Here is a 17,299-nt window from a genome sequence, read left to right as displayed (position 1 = left end):
ACTGACCACGGAAATTCATGTGAGGATCTAAAAATACGAACTATTTGCCTATAATGAGGCAGCAAGAGCAATTTTAGGAGGTAGTTATATTCGTGGTAATATTACATTGCAAGGTAGGTGGGGTATCCATGGGATTGAAATAATGTTACTTCCTTCTATAAGTAACAAAAGAATTTATGATGGAATTGTTAAAGATGATATTGTTGGAATAAAAATAAGTCCGTGTGAAAACTTCATTGCAATTGTTTCATCTGATTCCATTCAAATAGTTAGCAATAGACGCAACAGGGTTCTTATTGCTAGGAAATTTTTGGATTACGTAGCAATAGAGGGCGAAAAAGAGGAGGCCGTTTCATTTAACGGAAAGATTAAGTGGAGTGGAAACAGTCAATTAATTGTCCTTGGCATATCTTCTAACAAACACGTTCTTATTTATGACCTAAATTTAACCTCACCTTTGGATTTCTTGAATGAAAGCGACCATCTTAGAAAGGATACCACAAGTTTAATTGACGAAGAGGATGATGGTGATAGCGATGATGATGGTGAAAGTGATAGTGATGACAATATTGACCGTAAAAATTTTAAAAACAGTGATGTTTATGGAAAAGAAAACAAAATCAATAATGACGAGGTTGAATTAGGCGATCCAGAATCAAAAAAGGATAACTCAAATAAAAAGTTCTTTTTCCTAACAGAAGAAATAGAAAATGGTTTAATTAAAGTACCTAGTATAAGGGTACCAGATGAGGTATTAGATACATTTCAGGATGAGTTGCTTTCATTCCAACTTATAAGTGAATATGGTACGGTTGTAGAAAAAAAAGTGATAGAATACGCAGATAGTGATATAGAAGATGAAAATCAAACAAAGTGTTCAGAAACATCCATTGAATTTTCAACTTCACTTTGCAGTATTAAATTACTTAAAGTAATTAACTTATATTATCACTATAATTCATTTGAGTTAATATACGACAACAATATTATGGATTATGTATTGCTGTTCACTCTTTATCAATACCCTATTTTAATACTGACTCCGATATCGGACTCAAATAAGAGAAAGAATATTCTTTTAAATGAATTTATCACTTTTAAAGATTCTACTGTAGGCAATAACTGTACTTTAGGTGAATTTGAGAAATTTGAAAGTGACAACATTAACTTGACTTTAGAATCTGCTAAAAGAGAACCTATTGATAACTTTATTTTTTTCTCATTAACAAATTCATTAATGCCAGTATTCTCGCCGAACGTTATTAAAAATAATAGTATTAACAGTTTTTTGCTTGAATCTGACCACAGCAATCTAAGCAGGGAAATAAAGTTAGAGAACATGTGTAGAGAATCCACTTTCAAATACATTAGAGACGCACTAAAAACAAGAAATGAAACGTTTTTTCTTAATAATAAAACTGAGTATAACGGTCATAGTGATTATTTTGATTGTTACCAAAGCATTATTGAATATTTAATTACTGAAAATAATAAATACAACATCAGGGACTATATTTTTGAAGGTGATATCTATGAAAATATCGGAATTAGTTGCGTTTCATATAACATTAACTTTGATTGGGTCTCATTTTTAGTTAAACCGTGGAATTCTTTACTGCTATTTTCTTGGAAAAATCATTTTTCAAATACCATTCCAGGAAATAGTTTGTATCACGATCTTAGTTCTGAAACAAACAGAAATGAGAGCAGTGATATGTTGATTGGGATGGTACTCAAAACTAACGGAGTTATTGAATATAAAATTGTCGAAAAGAATCATCAGCCTTTAATTATTTCCATCACAAACATCTTATCTGATTATGATAGTGAGTTCTTCAATGGAATGAACAAATTAGAATGTGCGATATATAGTGAAAATAATGATGATGATGATTGCAATTATCAATCTAAGTATGACAATAAATATAACTTTGATTACGAAAAGGAAGACAATAATTATTTGGTTGAGATTTACACATTAATTAGCAATTCTGGAAATATTAAAATTGAGTGTATATTTAATTTAGAGCTTTCGAAAATAATTGGAGGACTTACAAACAAAATATTGTCAAATACCATTAATTTGGAAGTAATATGTAATAGTAATTTTATCATGTTAACATTAAGTAAAGACGGAATTCTAGTTATTGATATTTTAACGGGTAAAATCACTTTTGCTTTAAGTTTGTGTAATCAAAATAAGAGATCAATTGCGAGTGATATAAAGTCCCAAGTAAAAAATTTGAATGATGAACAAAACAAATCTCATTGTTTTTCTAATTATCCATTTACTATTGTGAATTCAAAAATGATTTCAAATGATTTCGGGCTATTAATTCAATTAAAAAGCCAAAATCACGAAAACGGTAACAATGTTGAAAATAATAAATTAATAGAGATACCAATTTATAAATTAATTGGCACGAATTCAACGATATGTTCTTTTGAAAATGAGTATGATAAGCTCTCGTGTGAAAATCTTGTTTTTATTGGAATTGATAACATATGTATAGCTCAATCTAGTAGCAGAAACTTAAATTTGGAATTTAATTCAGAGGATTTAGATGTGAGCGACTATTCTTTAAACTGCAATTCAGATACGAATTTTTCAAAAGTATTCAACAAAAGTCCCAACAATATGAGTGACTTGCAAAGTAATAATTTTGATAAAAGCAATTCAATGTACGAGAGCAAAGTTGGGTATTTAAGTTCAAGAGGTTTTTGCAATAAAAGTGATAGTTTTGGCATAACAATGTCAACTTGTAATGTATTCACTGGTGATTTGTTATTAGAAAGTATTCAGATCCCACCATCTATATACATAAATCATAACTGGTCAATAAATGAAGCATTTATAAGCAAAAATGGTGACTATTTATTAATTAGTGGATTTAGGGCTTGTGCTTTATATGACATTAAACATTCAAGATGGAGATTATTTTGCGATGTAATTCACGAGCTTCTGCTTTGCAAACCAAATCTTCCGTTTGGATGGGTAACTGAACACTTATTCTTCTTGGTAGTTGATTCTTCTTTATTGTTAACTACTTTTCATGACTTGATTACAAACAATGATGATTTATGGGAAATGTCTGTTTTCGAGAAAAATTTGATATATGAAAAATACATCAACAAGCTGAAAAACAGGTTAAGTATTTACGATGAATTTAATGAAAATAATTGTGATTTGTGCATAGTTTTTTTTGATATTAGAAATTCACTTGATATAAAAAATATAGTCGGAATTATACCATATTGTCCAACTCCAATGTTAATAGTTAATGGAAAGAAAGATACAAACGACTCTTTTATTGTTTATTATAAGAACTTCTCTTTATTATGCTACGAATCGGATTTAGATAATAACGATTTTGCTCCAACAAAAACAAAGTGGTTAATTGATCTTTCATTTGAATGGGTATATCATCCAATCGATATGCTTTTAATACAAGAAAACTCCAATTTTACAGTTATTTTGGTCCTTAACAGCAGTTATGAACTTTATAAACTAGTAATTTTTCATGGAAATCTCGAAATATCCCTGAATAAAAAATGTAAGTATCATTTAGAACCACTGCTTCCAGACAACATACCGTTTTCAATTAGATATGAAGAAATTAAAGATGATACTGTATATGTAAATAAGTCGAATTTTGAGACATATAGGTTTAATAAAATACTCAAATTTGGATACTATTCTATCCCCAAAGATGACCTTGAAATAAAACAAAAGATTGATGATGAGTCTGAAAACACGTCAAAAATGAATGCAGATGGTTATATTGAAGAGCTGACAAATAACTTTAGTGACATTATTAAACTTCTTCAAATTGAATACAAATTAGAAGATAATTTCGACTTCAAAAATATGATTTTCAATGATGATTTGATTGAATATTTATTAGATACCATTAAACTCAAAATTTATAGTGGTGATTTACCAGGTTCTGACAAGTTAAAATCATATTTTTACAACAGTATCACTTCCAATTTGTCTGGATTAATTTGGTATATTACTCAAAACAATGATATATTTGTTCTTCCGGTTAGTACTGAAAACAATTATTGTGATGAAAATCATAATGGTGGTTGTTTAACTGTGAATAATAAAAGCAAAATGCCTCCGATATTAATTACATCATTTAATATGAATTACAGTTTGGTTTATGTAGTAAATTTTATTCCACAACTTGGCTCATTATTTGTTTTGGAGTCTAATTCGAATATATATATTAAAGAGGAAAGTGAAAACGTAATTTCACTGATAAATGAATTTAACAAGAATTTATTTAGAGTTAAGTTTACATTAAATCAGATAGTTTCGCCAGTAATTCAATATATAATGACAAATTCAAATAAAACTGATAAATACTTATTAATTGGCAAATTCATAGAACCAATATTCAAATACTTGATGTTTTATCCATTTGACGAAATATTTAATATTTTAACTAATATTTTTGAAAATATGGTTTTTGACATTCTTTCAAATACTTGTAAAGAGTATAAATTCTTGCTTAGAGAAGTGACTTCTGGAATTATTTCTCATTTAAACAATAATTCGTTATTGACATTAAATAGCAATGACAAACTAGAGATAATTAATTATTACATTATTGATTTATTACAAATGTACCTATCAAACATTAAACTGTCTCAATATGAATCCAACGACAGTAAATTCGGTTTATTTGGTGTTATTATTGGAACGGTACTTTCTAAATCCCAGAAGTTTAAAGAATTTAGAGAAATAATCGAGTATATTACAAATATTTTGAACATAGACAACAATTCTCCGAATAAACAACGAATCCCGTTTAAACTGTTTTCTAACTTTATAATATCAATTACAAGAAAGATGGATTCAATTATTTCTCCTTGTATAGTATTTCCAATAGTTAATTTAAGACCTGTTGAAGCATTTTTTTATTGTTTGTGTAATAAAGATTTCAAAACAGCAATACTTTATTTAACATTACTGCAAACATATTATGGACCTTATTCAGTTAGGTTTGAATATTCGATGATTTTACTACACCATATTCTGCTAGATATGAACATTACAAACTATGATAGTCTCCTTAAACTATCCAGTAATCTAATTAAATTTATTCTCATTATTCTAAAGCCGTCAACAGTCAGTTTAAATATTCCACTTTCTAAACAAATGGACAACAGTAGAATATCAATAATAAGTGAATACTACTCGAGTAATAATTCAGATTTAAACTGCATTGTATTCATGAATAAGATTGAAGGTATTATTGAGTACCATTTTATTTTAAAATTAATTAATATCGAGTGGCTTGATCTATTAATTATGTGCGAGTATCTTAATCTGAATTTTAATTCGTGGTTCTCTCATTGCATTCAAAAGTATGAATATTTATGGTTTAACAACGAATCAAACATTGATTCAAACAATTATCACCTGTCTGAAACCTTTAAGAATTTAGTGTTGGCTATTCAATCAAAATTTAATTTTTTTGGCATTAAACAAAATACTCTTTGTCTACTAAAAGAAGATTCTCCCTCTGATTTATTTAATTTGAAATCAGACGAATTAAATACAGACAATTTTGACCGAATGACTCCATTTAATGAAAATAAACCAGGTAACTTTATTTATTTTGAATCTAATTCTCACAAGATATTAAACTCGAATAAATACATGTCCGAATTCTTTTTTTATAATGTTGTTAAAAGATTTTTCAGTGCATTTCTATCAAATTTCAAGCCTATACCGGCATTAGCTATTGCACATGCATGCAATGACGTACAATCTGTCCACAAAATATTGCATGACTTTCCTAACTCTAGAATGCAGAATTAGTGGGGTATCTAACTGTAATAAAAACTAATTGATGAGGAGAAAGGGTGAGATTTGTATTAAAAAATCAAATAGGAGAGTCTATTCGACTTAAACTCTCTTTATTACAGTAGTCACGCCGTTTTTAACTTTTTTTTATTCTTTGTTTATACTTTTTTTATTTTCCGCCAATATTTTATTTTACGAAAAGGAAATGCTTAGTAGAAAGTAAGCGCTCAAAGTTGCGGGAATGTTTAAGAATTACCTAGAATGATTTATGTTTACCTTTTTTTTTACGAAGAAAATAATAAATTTTGACAGAAAAATTGAGAACTTACGGGTGGAAATTAATAGTGAAAGCAGTAATTACGGTGAGGTTTGGTATAAATTCGGTTTTTGAAGTTAATAATTGGTGCAAAGGATATTCTGAGTATCACTTTTCTGTAATTTAAAACATCAACTGTATCTTTAACGTCTTTAAATAAAAGAAGTGTTTCATTTTAAAGTAACATTTAATGATACTCAAAAAAATTCTATACTTATTTTTTATATCGTTTATTAGTGTTTTAGCTGAGGTTCAGGATGAATCGACTGTTGACGGAACTGGAATCCAGAGAAACCTGAGGATAACACCATTTAATATATCTGCGGTGTTACTGGTTTTCTCATTTACTTCATTAGTAATATTTATTGTCGGTTTAGCTATGGACACAGACACTCCAACAAGGTTTGAGGAGAAAGCTCCGCCTATAATGAAAGAGTACTAGGATAATATGGATTACAAAATAAAAATTTAATGAAAATTAAAAGTTGTGACAATTTGCTTATTTATTTTTGTTTTCCATCAATGTCAATTACTTCATAGGTTTGATGAATGTAATATATATTAGGATATTTACAAACCATTAAATTTTTATATTGTTTTCTCTCTGTGTTTGCGTGTTTACAGGATATAAATGTAATGATTCCTTTCAGCATGTCACAAGTAATTGCTTATTATTCTACAAGGTATAAATATAGCCGTGAAAGTGATGCAATTCAATTACAATGAGCTGAATATAGGTGGAATAATTGCGGTTGAAAGTTAAACAGCAACAGGGAAAATAGTATAATCTTGAAAAAAGTCATCAGAAATATTAAACTTTTTATTTAAAGTTAACATTCGAACTTGAAAAGCAACTAAAAAAAGTAATTAAACAAAGAAGTTAAATTGATATAATAATAATTTATCACATTTAAACATGGGACATTGTATTAATATAGAGTATTTTGGCTTTGTTGAAAATGATGCATCACTCTATTCATAAATATTACTATTCTAACTTTGATTTTCTTTAATTGAATATTTTATTTACTTGGGAATTCGGCGAGAGAGAGTTGGTAAAAGCCAACAATCATACCAAAGAGACCCAAAGCACTTGCAAAAATTTCAACTATTAGCATTTTTGAAAAGAGCTCTCCTTTTTGGGCATCTGCAAGAGCAGTAGAACTACCAGTTATTCCAACACTTATTCCGGAAAACAAATTAGATAAACCAATAGTTAGTCCAGAACAAAGTAAAATCCAAGATGATTTAATTATTTGAGCCTCCCAAGCATTCATAGGTTGACCAGACACCAAATCAATATCTGGAAGTGATTTTATTTTAGATATAAGCAAAAAAGTTGCAATAACACCATATATAGCTGTTGCCTCGCAGAAAATAACCGAAATAAGATTTTTCGAACGGATTCTTGGAGATCTGAGTGCTGCTCCTACTAGAGAATTACCAGTTGTGAATATTCCCCATCCCGCTCCAAAAGTCGAAAGAACTATGCACAAAACTACACCTAAATATGCAAAGTGTAGTGGTGGTATCGATAAAATTACTTCAGAGTATGTCTGGTAACTCATTTTTATTTTTATATTTATTTCTAATGGTTAAATGTATTTACAATGTGAACGTTTGGCGCCCCAACAATGTTTTTACCGTAATATTTCGCTCTAAGAAGGCTTCTTGATTGTGATTACAATTGAATCTGCAATATCAGTATTCTTATCTCTTTCCTTGCTACTTAAATTATTTCGCTTTCAATTTTTATCTATTTCTTGTTAATTATTACCTTTTTGCAATAATTTACTATTTTTGCCTCCACTTCCAATTCCACTCCTTTATTTAGTTCATTTATTAAAATAAAAAGTACTTATTGAGTTACATATACTTATTTGTCATAAATTTGATAATATACAAATCTAGTTGGTGCAATATTAAACACTAATCCCGCCTTATATGCCCGCCTAACAATTAAAAATATTAAACATGAATTTGGTGTAAACAAAAAAAAATCAAGGCTATTGTTAGTTGAATACAATGATGAAATGATGATATTGCAAAGTCACATTATCGTTAATATAATTAACAATTAGTTTTTATTATACAAACGCAAACTTGTTGGTTGTTATTAGGACAACCATTAAAAAAATAATTTAGACAAAACTAGGCAGTAGATTATTTAATGGTGAAAAGTGATGATTTTATGCAGCTTAATTTAAGCATTGTATTATAATACTAAATATTTGTGTAGGTATTAAATCAATTCATTGTTAAGTAGCAGCTGTCTTATTGTATAAGTAATACACTCAAATCAAATACACTGGTTATTTTCTTTCAACTCGTTCATTTGAATAATTGTTTTCGTTCACTTCCCTGTTTCCTTTGTATTCAACTATATTTCAAACCTTTCGACACAAATTTTGTCTTATTTCTTTCTCATTTGCAGGTATATTTCATGTTTGTGAACGAACTGTGTCTGTGAAAGTAACATGTACAAGAACAACCCTGTGTAGTTTTACGGCATTCTGCAATAGAGAAACTGAATACGTCTCCCTCTTCTTAAAACAAAAAAAAAAAGTAAGCTTGTTTGCGCTGTCCTTTTCAGACAAATCCTTAAATATTGATTCCTTTAGGTCAGAAGAGAGTAAGAGAAAAAGTGCTGAAAAACTATGAAAATTGTATTGTAACAAGGCAATATATAGATATCAAATCAACAGTGTGAATAAACAAAATGAACAAAAAAAAGAGTAATAACGTATTAATACTGTACTCATACAGTTAAAAATGCAAAAACACAACATTTTAATCGTATTTATTTATTCTCTTCTTTATATTTTTAAATTAAATTCGATGTCTAACATATTTAAGTCACTTCATTAACCTCAAATTAAGACCCCACTTTTGGCGCGCATACTTACCCCTCTAGTATTAAAAACTTTTAACTCCTCGGGACCTAGAAAGGCGCCACATCATAACACACAGAAAATAAGGGATAATACCCTCTGATTCCAATTAGAATGAGTAAGCTTTAGAAAATTAGAGTTCCTTAGTAAAAAGAACTAAAAAATAATTATATTTATAAAAGTTAGTATAAAAATAGAATATTTGAAGGAACTTTTTGAAATATTGTGTGATTTGACCACATAATTAGAAGTACAAAAGTGTATACTCCAAACAACAAGCTTAAAAAGAGGAACCTGTCTATAAAGGGGGGATAAATGAGTAACAAGAAACTTTGAAGAAAGGAAGTGATTACAATTAATGTTACTTTTATTTCCTTATTTTTTTGATTTACACAGAAACAGTGAATTATTTCAAAAAAAATAAATCTAGTTTAATGAAAATAATAAATATAATCTGAGACTAACTATAAATAGAAGAGGAACTTAATATAAATATTTTTTCAGGATATAATCAACTCATCGTATATCTATATTGGATTCAACTATTGCTTCTTCTCTCACTATTTGTGAAGGAAAGTATCTCTTAATTCGGTGACAAATATATACATTTATGTAGTGTTAAAGTATACGTGTATTATGAATACATAAAGTGTATTCCATAAATGCATAGATATATGTATTTGTAATATATATATGTATATATATATATATATACATATATATATATATATATATATATACATATATATATACATGTATATATACACATATGTATATACATGTATATACATTCATTTGTTGAAGAGAAGAAAATTACGAATAACTACTTGAATTTAATTATTATAAATCTGTGAATGAAGTAAGATTGGCCTATATAAGTGAAGTAGTACCAAATATATATATGTATATATATATATATAGTATTTATAATGGAGATAGATCAAATTAACATTAATGCTAGTATGAGTGAAGACAGCCCACAGGAAGATAATATACCAAATATAATGGGAATGGTTAGAAGAGGAACAACAACAACGTCATCCTCCTCAGGGAATAGTATGGAGAATATCAATGGGTCAGGAATAATGGAGGAAGGAGGCATGGGCCTGATTATAGAAACAACTACATGGTCCAGAGATTCTCATGAATTATTTGACTACGAAGCGCATCACATAAACAATAAAAGATTTTTAATAAATAGGAGCAGCAAAATATTCAGACAGAGCACAGAATGTATGATTTTAAGTGATGAAGATGAATTGCCTTCTCAAGGAGATTATTTATTATCAATAAAAACTACTATAGATGGAAAATATATAGCTTTTCCAGCAGATCGAAGTCTTGGTGTATGCAATGATAAGCAGTTAATTCCGAAAAAAGTATGGTTAATAGTTAGAGATCTTCCAAATAAATCATATGCTCTTCAACAAAATGACTTGGTTAAATTAGGTAGATTTAAACTTAGAGTTAAACAATTGGTTAGAAGTGGTGATCAGGTACCAGAATTAAGATTAGATGAGACAGAAACCAGCATTATAGAGCCTACGTTGGATGAATCCTTAACAATGCAGTGTAGGATATGTTTAACTGAAGGTGAGCAAGAGGATGATCCTTTATTGTGCCCGTGTCAATGTAGAGGTTCAATAAAATTTGTTCATCTTGAATGCCTTAGACATTGGATCAATGGAAGACTTAACTTAACCAACGATAACAATTCAAGAGACACATTCTTTTTCAGACAACTTCAATGCGAGCTTTGCAAGAGTCCTCTTCCGTCTTCTGCTTCTATTAAAGGTTCCAGAGTTAATATAGTAAACGTGCCCAAAACTAGGCCTCCATTTATTGTATTGGAGAATATATATGGGAATGTACATAGAGGAGTTCATGTTGTTAGCATGGCAGAAAAAAAAGATCTTAAACTTGGACGTGGGCATGAATCCGACGTTAGAATTTCTGATGTGAGTATATCTAGATATCATGCCACGATAAGATACAGGAATGAGAATTTTATGTTAGAGGATCACGACTCTAAGTTTGGCACGTTAGTTTCTGTAAGAAGGCCACAAGCTATTGAGAGTAATCATAATTTGTCTTTACAAGTTGGAAGAACCGTAGTCAATTTGAGACTGTCAGATGAACCTTGTTCCCCTAGCCTTGGTATTAAAGAGCTTCCCATTGGTTCACCAAAACATCAAAATGATGAACAAGACAGCTTTGTTTTAGGTGGTAACAATAACTTAGATGCAAGCAGTAATTTGAATAATAACTACAACACTAACATTAACGGTTCTGGGGCGTCTGGCATTTCGGAAAGAGGAGTTCCCACAACTTTGGGAAATGATATTGGACTCTCAGCTGGAAGAAGCAATGAGGAAGTAAGGAATGGATCCCCTAGGGGCGAGCTTGCTACCTACAATAACTCCGATTCTGTTTCAACTCGTGTTTCTAACTCAACTGTTAGAATAGGTGGTGGTGTAACTGGCGACAGTGGATTTGTAATAAACACCATTAGAATTGGGAGATTATATAACTTTGATGACTTAAATTTACCAAGAATAGAGAGCGAACATAAAGAAATCATTAATTCTGTGGCTAATAACTCTACTCGAAATAACGGTTTAAACAACTCGATATCATCTACTTATGAAAGGGGAAGTAGCAGTGTTAACAGTGAAAACTCTCGTCAAGGAGGTAATGATTTAAACTTTTCATCTTCCGAGGGCAGTGGAATTAAAAGTAATGAAAATATCATCAGTAGTTGCATAAACGCTGCTTTTGGTTCCAGCTTTAATTCACCTATTAGCATTGGTTGTATAGGCACTAGTTTTGATGGTTTCAATTCTGGCTCGTCTATGGAGATAGAAGGCACACAGAAAAGCAGTATTACGGGGAAAGATTTTTTGGATACTTGTATGGTAAGAAACATGGATAACACATTTTTAACGGAGTCACTTCCATATAATAATACTTCTAGGTGTAACAAGTTTGTAATATGCACAAATGCATGTGATGTAAGCAGTAATAGCAGCAGTAGCAGCAATAACATTGGTAATATTGATGTCTGTGCTGGAAGCGATAGTTACAGTAGTAACAATGGTTCTTCAAGCACAATGTTGGACAACAATTATTCGACAAGACAAAATCGAACATTTAGAGACCACAACTATACGTTTACTGTTATGGCGAAAACAGGAACAACCACTGGCAGCAACATTGTTAGAGAATCATTCGAGTTTGAACCAAGAGGTGGAGGTGGTATTGTAACTCCTCCAGTTTCGAATTCGGATCATTTCTTGAGTTGTTATCCAAAAATAAGCTCTTTAACTGATACTGCTGAGGATCCAACAATTATATCCAGCTCAGTTTCTACATTTTCCAGCAACTCCAATTCTACCACGCCTCTTTTACCAAAGATATCCGCTCCAGTTTCCGATTCAATAACCTCTTTCTCTAAATCTTCAGGCCTTAATAGTTCCTCTACTTCGTCGTCTAGTACCTCAACATGGATAGGTAAAGGTATGTCTACATCATTTAGTTTTCCATTTATTTCATCAAAATCTGGGAATAATTCAGTATAATCAGTAGATGTCGAAAATGCCGTTTGCATTGTATTATATTGAACATCTGATAATTTGCAAGTTTAAAATTAAGGTTCACTAAAAAAGGAAATTGGGTGGTATTACTTGCACCAAATATACAACTGCGTATATTAGCATATATACAAGTACATTTTATACTGCAAATACAACAAAATAGGGACACAATTATATTTAAGTTTTATGTGGTAAAACATGTATCTTAAGTCGTTACTATAGTAAGCGCTGGGAAACTGAAAGTAAAGTGTTTTTTAATGTTCAATGAACTTAGGAAAAAGAATAAAAGAAGTATTAGAGGGTTAAATTTAAACATCGGAAGAATTGGGATACATTATTTAACTGGAAGTCATAAATAAAAGGTGTAAATGGTGAAATGACACATACATGTAAGGAATGAAAATAAATGAATAATCATTTCGATATGATATTATTTATTAAACCATTAGTTTTGAATATTTGAGAGAGAAAAAATGAATCCTCTTCACGTAAACCTACCTCTTTCACTTTTTATTTATTTATTGTACTGTCATTACTATTATTATTATTACTATTATTACTATTATTATCTAAATACACCAACTATTTCACATCCAAATTGAACTTAACGATTTATTCTTTTAAAAAACGAACACTAACTTTAGAGAAAGGCTATGGCGAAACATATTATTTTTATTATTGAATTTAGACGCAATAATTACTGTTTTGATATCAAATAAAACAAATGTTGGTAATAATAATCATTGTAATTATTCTAAACATATATTTAATATTTAGTTACTCTTTGAGGTAAATTAAAGAAACAAGTTTGTGTAAATAGTGGGACATGTACAATGCATTACTGAGATGTATTTAATTGTTTATTTTGTCATGAGTTCTTGCATATTCTCATTTCTGTTCCCTCTGACTTTTTTTTGTGTTTTAAACTGTATACTGTTTAATACTTTGACAATATTAGGTCAGTGGAGGGTAGAAAAGGACCATCCCATAATGTCTTTTCCTCTCCTACATGTAATATTTGTGGTTTTTGATGTTTGACTTTTCGTATTTCAAGTACGAAAGTAGCGCAGAAATAAGCAAAACTCAATTCACAAGGTTAGTTGTGTACGTCTTATTATATTAACAATTCACACTTTATGAATGGAAACAAATATAAGTTAATTATTGCTGAAAACTACACTTGTTTCAATAGAAATACAATGATGTAACATTAATTGAGTCATCATTAATACAAATTTTGCTGTTACTCTAACAACTATGCTTATTTTTTTATTTATATAGCCACAAGTATTGATGTTGATATCTTAAAATACATACAAATGAAAAACAGAAGACAAACTATAAAGGAGGAAATCTAAACTGAAAAACAATCTACTCGTCATCACTTAAATGGAAAACTAATGTAAAAAAATCGTGTGTAATATCATTTGTAAGTTAAACAAGCTATATTTTACCGCCAAATACAGAATTTCATGGTACCGAAAAACGTAAAGAAAGCAACTGCAAATAATAATAATAAGTGTAATTGTGAATTTTAATTAGCAAGGATTGAGTGTTTGTTTGATAATATAGTTTATGTATTATATGAGCCAAGTTTAATTTTAGGTGCATATATTAAGTCATAATATATGTGTACAAACGGCTACAGAGAAGAGTATAAAGTGTGGAGTAATAAGATTTAACGGGTGAAAAATACGAAGCATTTTAACTAACTTTTGAGCAGATAAATTATAAGATTTTCTGGCTAGTTTCACTGATATGAATGAAAATGTGATTCAGATAAGAATATCGAGAGAAGAAGTAGAATTTCCAATAAGATTAGAATGGAAGAAGTACAAAGATGATAAAATAAAACCAGGGGAAATAATATTGGAGATATACAACGATGACAACAAGTTGATTGGTAAAATAAAGTCAATATGCAATGGAAGGGTGAGAGATTGTTATACTCCAAAAAAATGCGGAATAATTAGAGAGGAAATTAATATTGAAGACAACACTGTGTATTATGTAGGTATTGATGATGATGAAAATGATATTAGACGCGAAAATAACTGTAATGAATTTGTGAATAATAAAACTAGTGAAAAAGAAAGAGTTTATTCACTGAAATTGAATTTAATTAACGGACCACTAGAAAATAAGTCTAATATAAAAGGAAAATTGTGTTTCGGATACTATTCATGTGATCATACAACATTTGTAAGTGGAATATGTGCTGAATGTGGATATGTACTGGATAATAACTCAAACAAGGATGACAGGATTAAAGTTTGTAACAATAGGAATTTATATGATAATAATACAAAAGTCACAAATGCTAAATATGGAAAAACAAATACAGATAATAGTATAATAAGTGCAGGCTTTATTTCGAATGATGTAGATATAAAATTTAATAGAGAATATGTAAATGAACAAGAAAAGCTTTTTATATATGAGCTTTTGTATTTAAAAAATAAATTAAGCCTCGTACTTGACTTGGATAATACACTTATACATGCAACGTCCAATTTACCTGAAATAAGGAATAAATTTAATAGCGACAAAACAGTGTTATTATGGGATGGCAGTTGTAAAAAATCAAAAGAATTACCATTTTATGAATCCCATATTGACATAAAAACGATAATGAGTTGCGGGATTAATGACGAAACATATAAGAAGTATTTCGGTAGTGTTGTACTAATGGGGAAAAAGCCGACTAAAAATGAATTACTTCCAGAAGGATTTAACTCTTTGCCGCATTATACTACCAATGGAAATAGTGAATTTAGCAATGCAACGCAAGATTTGTATTTTAAGTTGCTGGAGAGCTTGATATTTTGCATACCTTATGATAGCGATTTGAATTGGTCATGTGGTTATTACAAACTCAGGCCGGGAGTATTGAATATGCTGAAAACATTGTCAAAAGATAAGTATGAAATATATATGTATACAATGGGAACGGAGTATCATGCATATATGTCACTGAGAATTTTGGACCCTGAACTTCGTTTTTTCAGTCCAAATAGGATATTTTATAGAAATAATGGATTTATAGATTCAAATATTAAAAGCTTGAGTACATTATTTCCTCATGATCACAGATCACTTATTATCTTAGATGACATTGAACAGGCTTGGACTGATATTAATTCCCTTTTAAAGGTATATCCTTACAATTTTTTTCCAAGCAACAACATTACAAATGATCCACATAATTTTTCAAGATACATTTCCACTTTTAGAACAAACAATAAATGGAATAGGTATTTAAATAAGAAGAGATGTAGACAGGAATCTGGGTCGGAACTGGAAAAAGAATCCGGTATTACTCATAGTACAGTTTCTGAAAATGAAAACATTGAAGACTGTTCAACATCACCTCGGGTTAAACTTTTTCAAGTAATAAAAGAAATTATAGGAGACGAAAAGGACCAACAATTGGTCATACTTCAAAAAATACTCGAGGCAATTCACGAAGCTTATTTCATTGAATTTAACTGTTGCATTTCAAAACAAAAAAGTGGTAAACTTGAGTATTTGAATGTTGATTGTAATAATAACGCTATAGAAGACGTATATAAATATGCACCTAATGTTTCAAATATAATAAAGGTTATGAGAAAGAACGTATTAATGGATTCTAAGATACAATTTACTGGCTTTAAAAACAAATTCTTGTACGATTTCAAAGAAACTGATTTATACAAGTGGTGTAGATATTTTGGGTCATGCATTTTAGAAGATAACACCAACAAAAACCAAAATACTGCTTCTAATGGTTGTGATTCAAACCCCGTTTTGCCTAACTACTGCATTTGCGAACAACTTTATACTCAAAAGTACCATAATGCAGTTGAAAATAACATACCCTGTTTAACAATTCTTTGGTTAGAAACCATAATTTATACCTGGATTAGACCATGTTATTTAAACATAGATAATCCGATTTACAAAGATCCAATGTGTACCGAACATCACTCTCCCTTTGAGTCGATTGAATTCAACAATAATGGAGATTTTACCTCAAATTACAGACATATTGATCTATACAACAGTGAAAACTCTAAAACCATAAATGACCAAATATGGCAAGAGGTTTTTGATGACATCAGTTTTCCAATAGATAATAATTCAAGCGACTCAGACAGCGACTAATCTAAATAAAACTGTTATTTTGCATGTTTTAACTTTTTTTTATAACATCACCGGATTAATATTACTGATTTTTGCCGTAACTTAAGTCTTTATTTCCAACTCAATTGAATTATCACAATAAATCTTAAACATTATCCTTTAAGAGGTATTATATCTAGGTTTATAATCTTACTACTTAATCACGTAGTTCTAGTAAACAATAACTCTTCATATTGCGCCTCAGCTACACAAGTTTATCTCAAATTTGCGTATTAATGTTGTCCAAAAATCCATAGCTGCTCCATGAATCCGGCAGAAATACTCAAATCTCCTTAATAGCCACTAGATATTTATACTCATTATATTCTGCAAATGCACAGTAACACATTATTTCTTTTTTTGGCGGCAACTCGTACTAAATTAGTCATTTCATACAGAAGGGTATTTTAGAAATTAGTTAAATTTATTTAATGAGCAGTTAATGCTTGAATAAAAATAAATCATTTGTGAACACAAATAGGTGTTTAGCTATTTTTGTGAATTTTTACTTTTCTGA

The 17,299-nt window shown here is 29.7% G+C and overlaps 5 protein-coding genes across 5 annotated transcripts; 4 read left to right on the top strand and 1 right to left on the bottom strand.

Moving 5' to 3' along the window:
• Nucleotides 1-142: 142 nt before the first annotated feature.
• Nucleotides 143-5,833, top strand: FG379_000190 (large with possible central conserved domain; the record flags this gene model as incomplete). Its single annotated transcript, XM_067326527.1, has 1 exon — nt 143-5,833. The coding sequence occupies one exon, from the start codon at nt 143-145 to the stop codon at nt 5,831-5,833; it is 5,691 nt and encodes a 1,896-aa protein (XP_067183144.1).
• A 190-nt stretch (nt 5,834-6,023) lies between these two features.
• Nucleotides 6,024-6,576, top strand: FG379_000189 (uncharacterized protein; the record flags this gene model as incomplete). The annotated part of the gene is made up of 2 exons (XM_067326525.1): nt 6,024-6,037; nt 6,372-6,576. 2 exons carry the CDS (start codon nt 6,024-6,026, stop codon nt 6,574-6,576), a joined length of 219 nt encoding a protein of 72 aa, XP_067183143.1.
• Nucleotides 6,577-7,156: 580 nt separating this feature from the next.
• Nucleotides 7,157-7,702, bottom strand: FG379_000188 (proteolipid subunit of the vacuolar ATpase; the record flags this gene model as incomplete). Its single annotated transcript, XM_067326524.1, has 1 exon — nt 7,157-7,702. One exon carries the CDS (start codon nt 7,700-7,702, stop codon nt 7,157-7,159), a length of 546 nt encoding a protein of 181 aa, XP_067183142.1.
• A 2,252-nt stretch (nt 7,703-9,954) lies between these two features.
• FG379_000186 (uncharacterized protein) lies at nt 9,955-12,603 on the top strand (the record flags this gene model as incomplete). The annotated part of the gene is made up of 1 exon (XM_067326522.1): nt 9,955-12,603. The coding sequence occupies one exon, from the start codon at nt 9,955-9,957 to the stop codon at nt 12,601-12,603; it is 2,649 nt and encodes an 882-aa protein (XP_067183140.1).
• Nucleotides 12,604-14,376: 1,773 nt separating this feature from the next.
• FG379_000185 (RNA pol II carboxy terminal domain phosphatase) lies at nt 14,377-16,764 on the top strand (the record flags this gene model as incomplete). The annotated part of the gene is made up of 1 exon (XM_067326521.1): nt 14,377-16,764. One exon carries the CDS (start codon nt 14,377-14,379, stop codon nt 16,762-16,764), a length of 2,388 nt encoding a protein of 795 aa, XP_067183139.1.
• Nucleotides 16,765-17,299: the final 535 nt, after the last annotated feature.

This window comes from Cryptosporidium bovis (genome assembly GCF_009768925.1).
Source record: "Cryptosporidium bovis isolate 45015 chromosome Unknown contig_1, whole genome shotgun sequence".
Taxonomy (NCBI): domain Eukaryota; phylum Apicomplexa; class Conoidasida; order Eucoccidiorida; family Cryptosporidiidae; genus Cryptosporidium; species Cryptosporidium bovis.
This window is presented reverse-complemented; position numbering and strand designations above follow the sequence as displayed.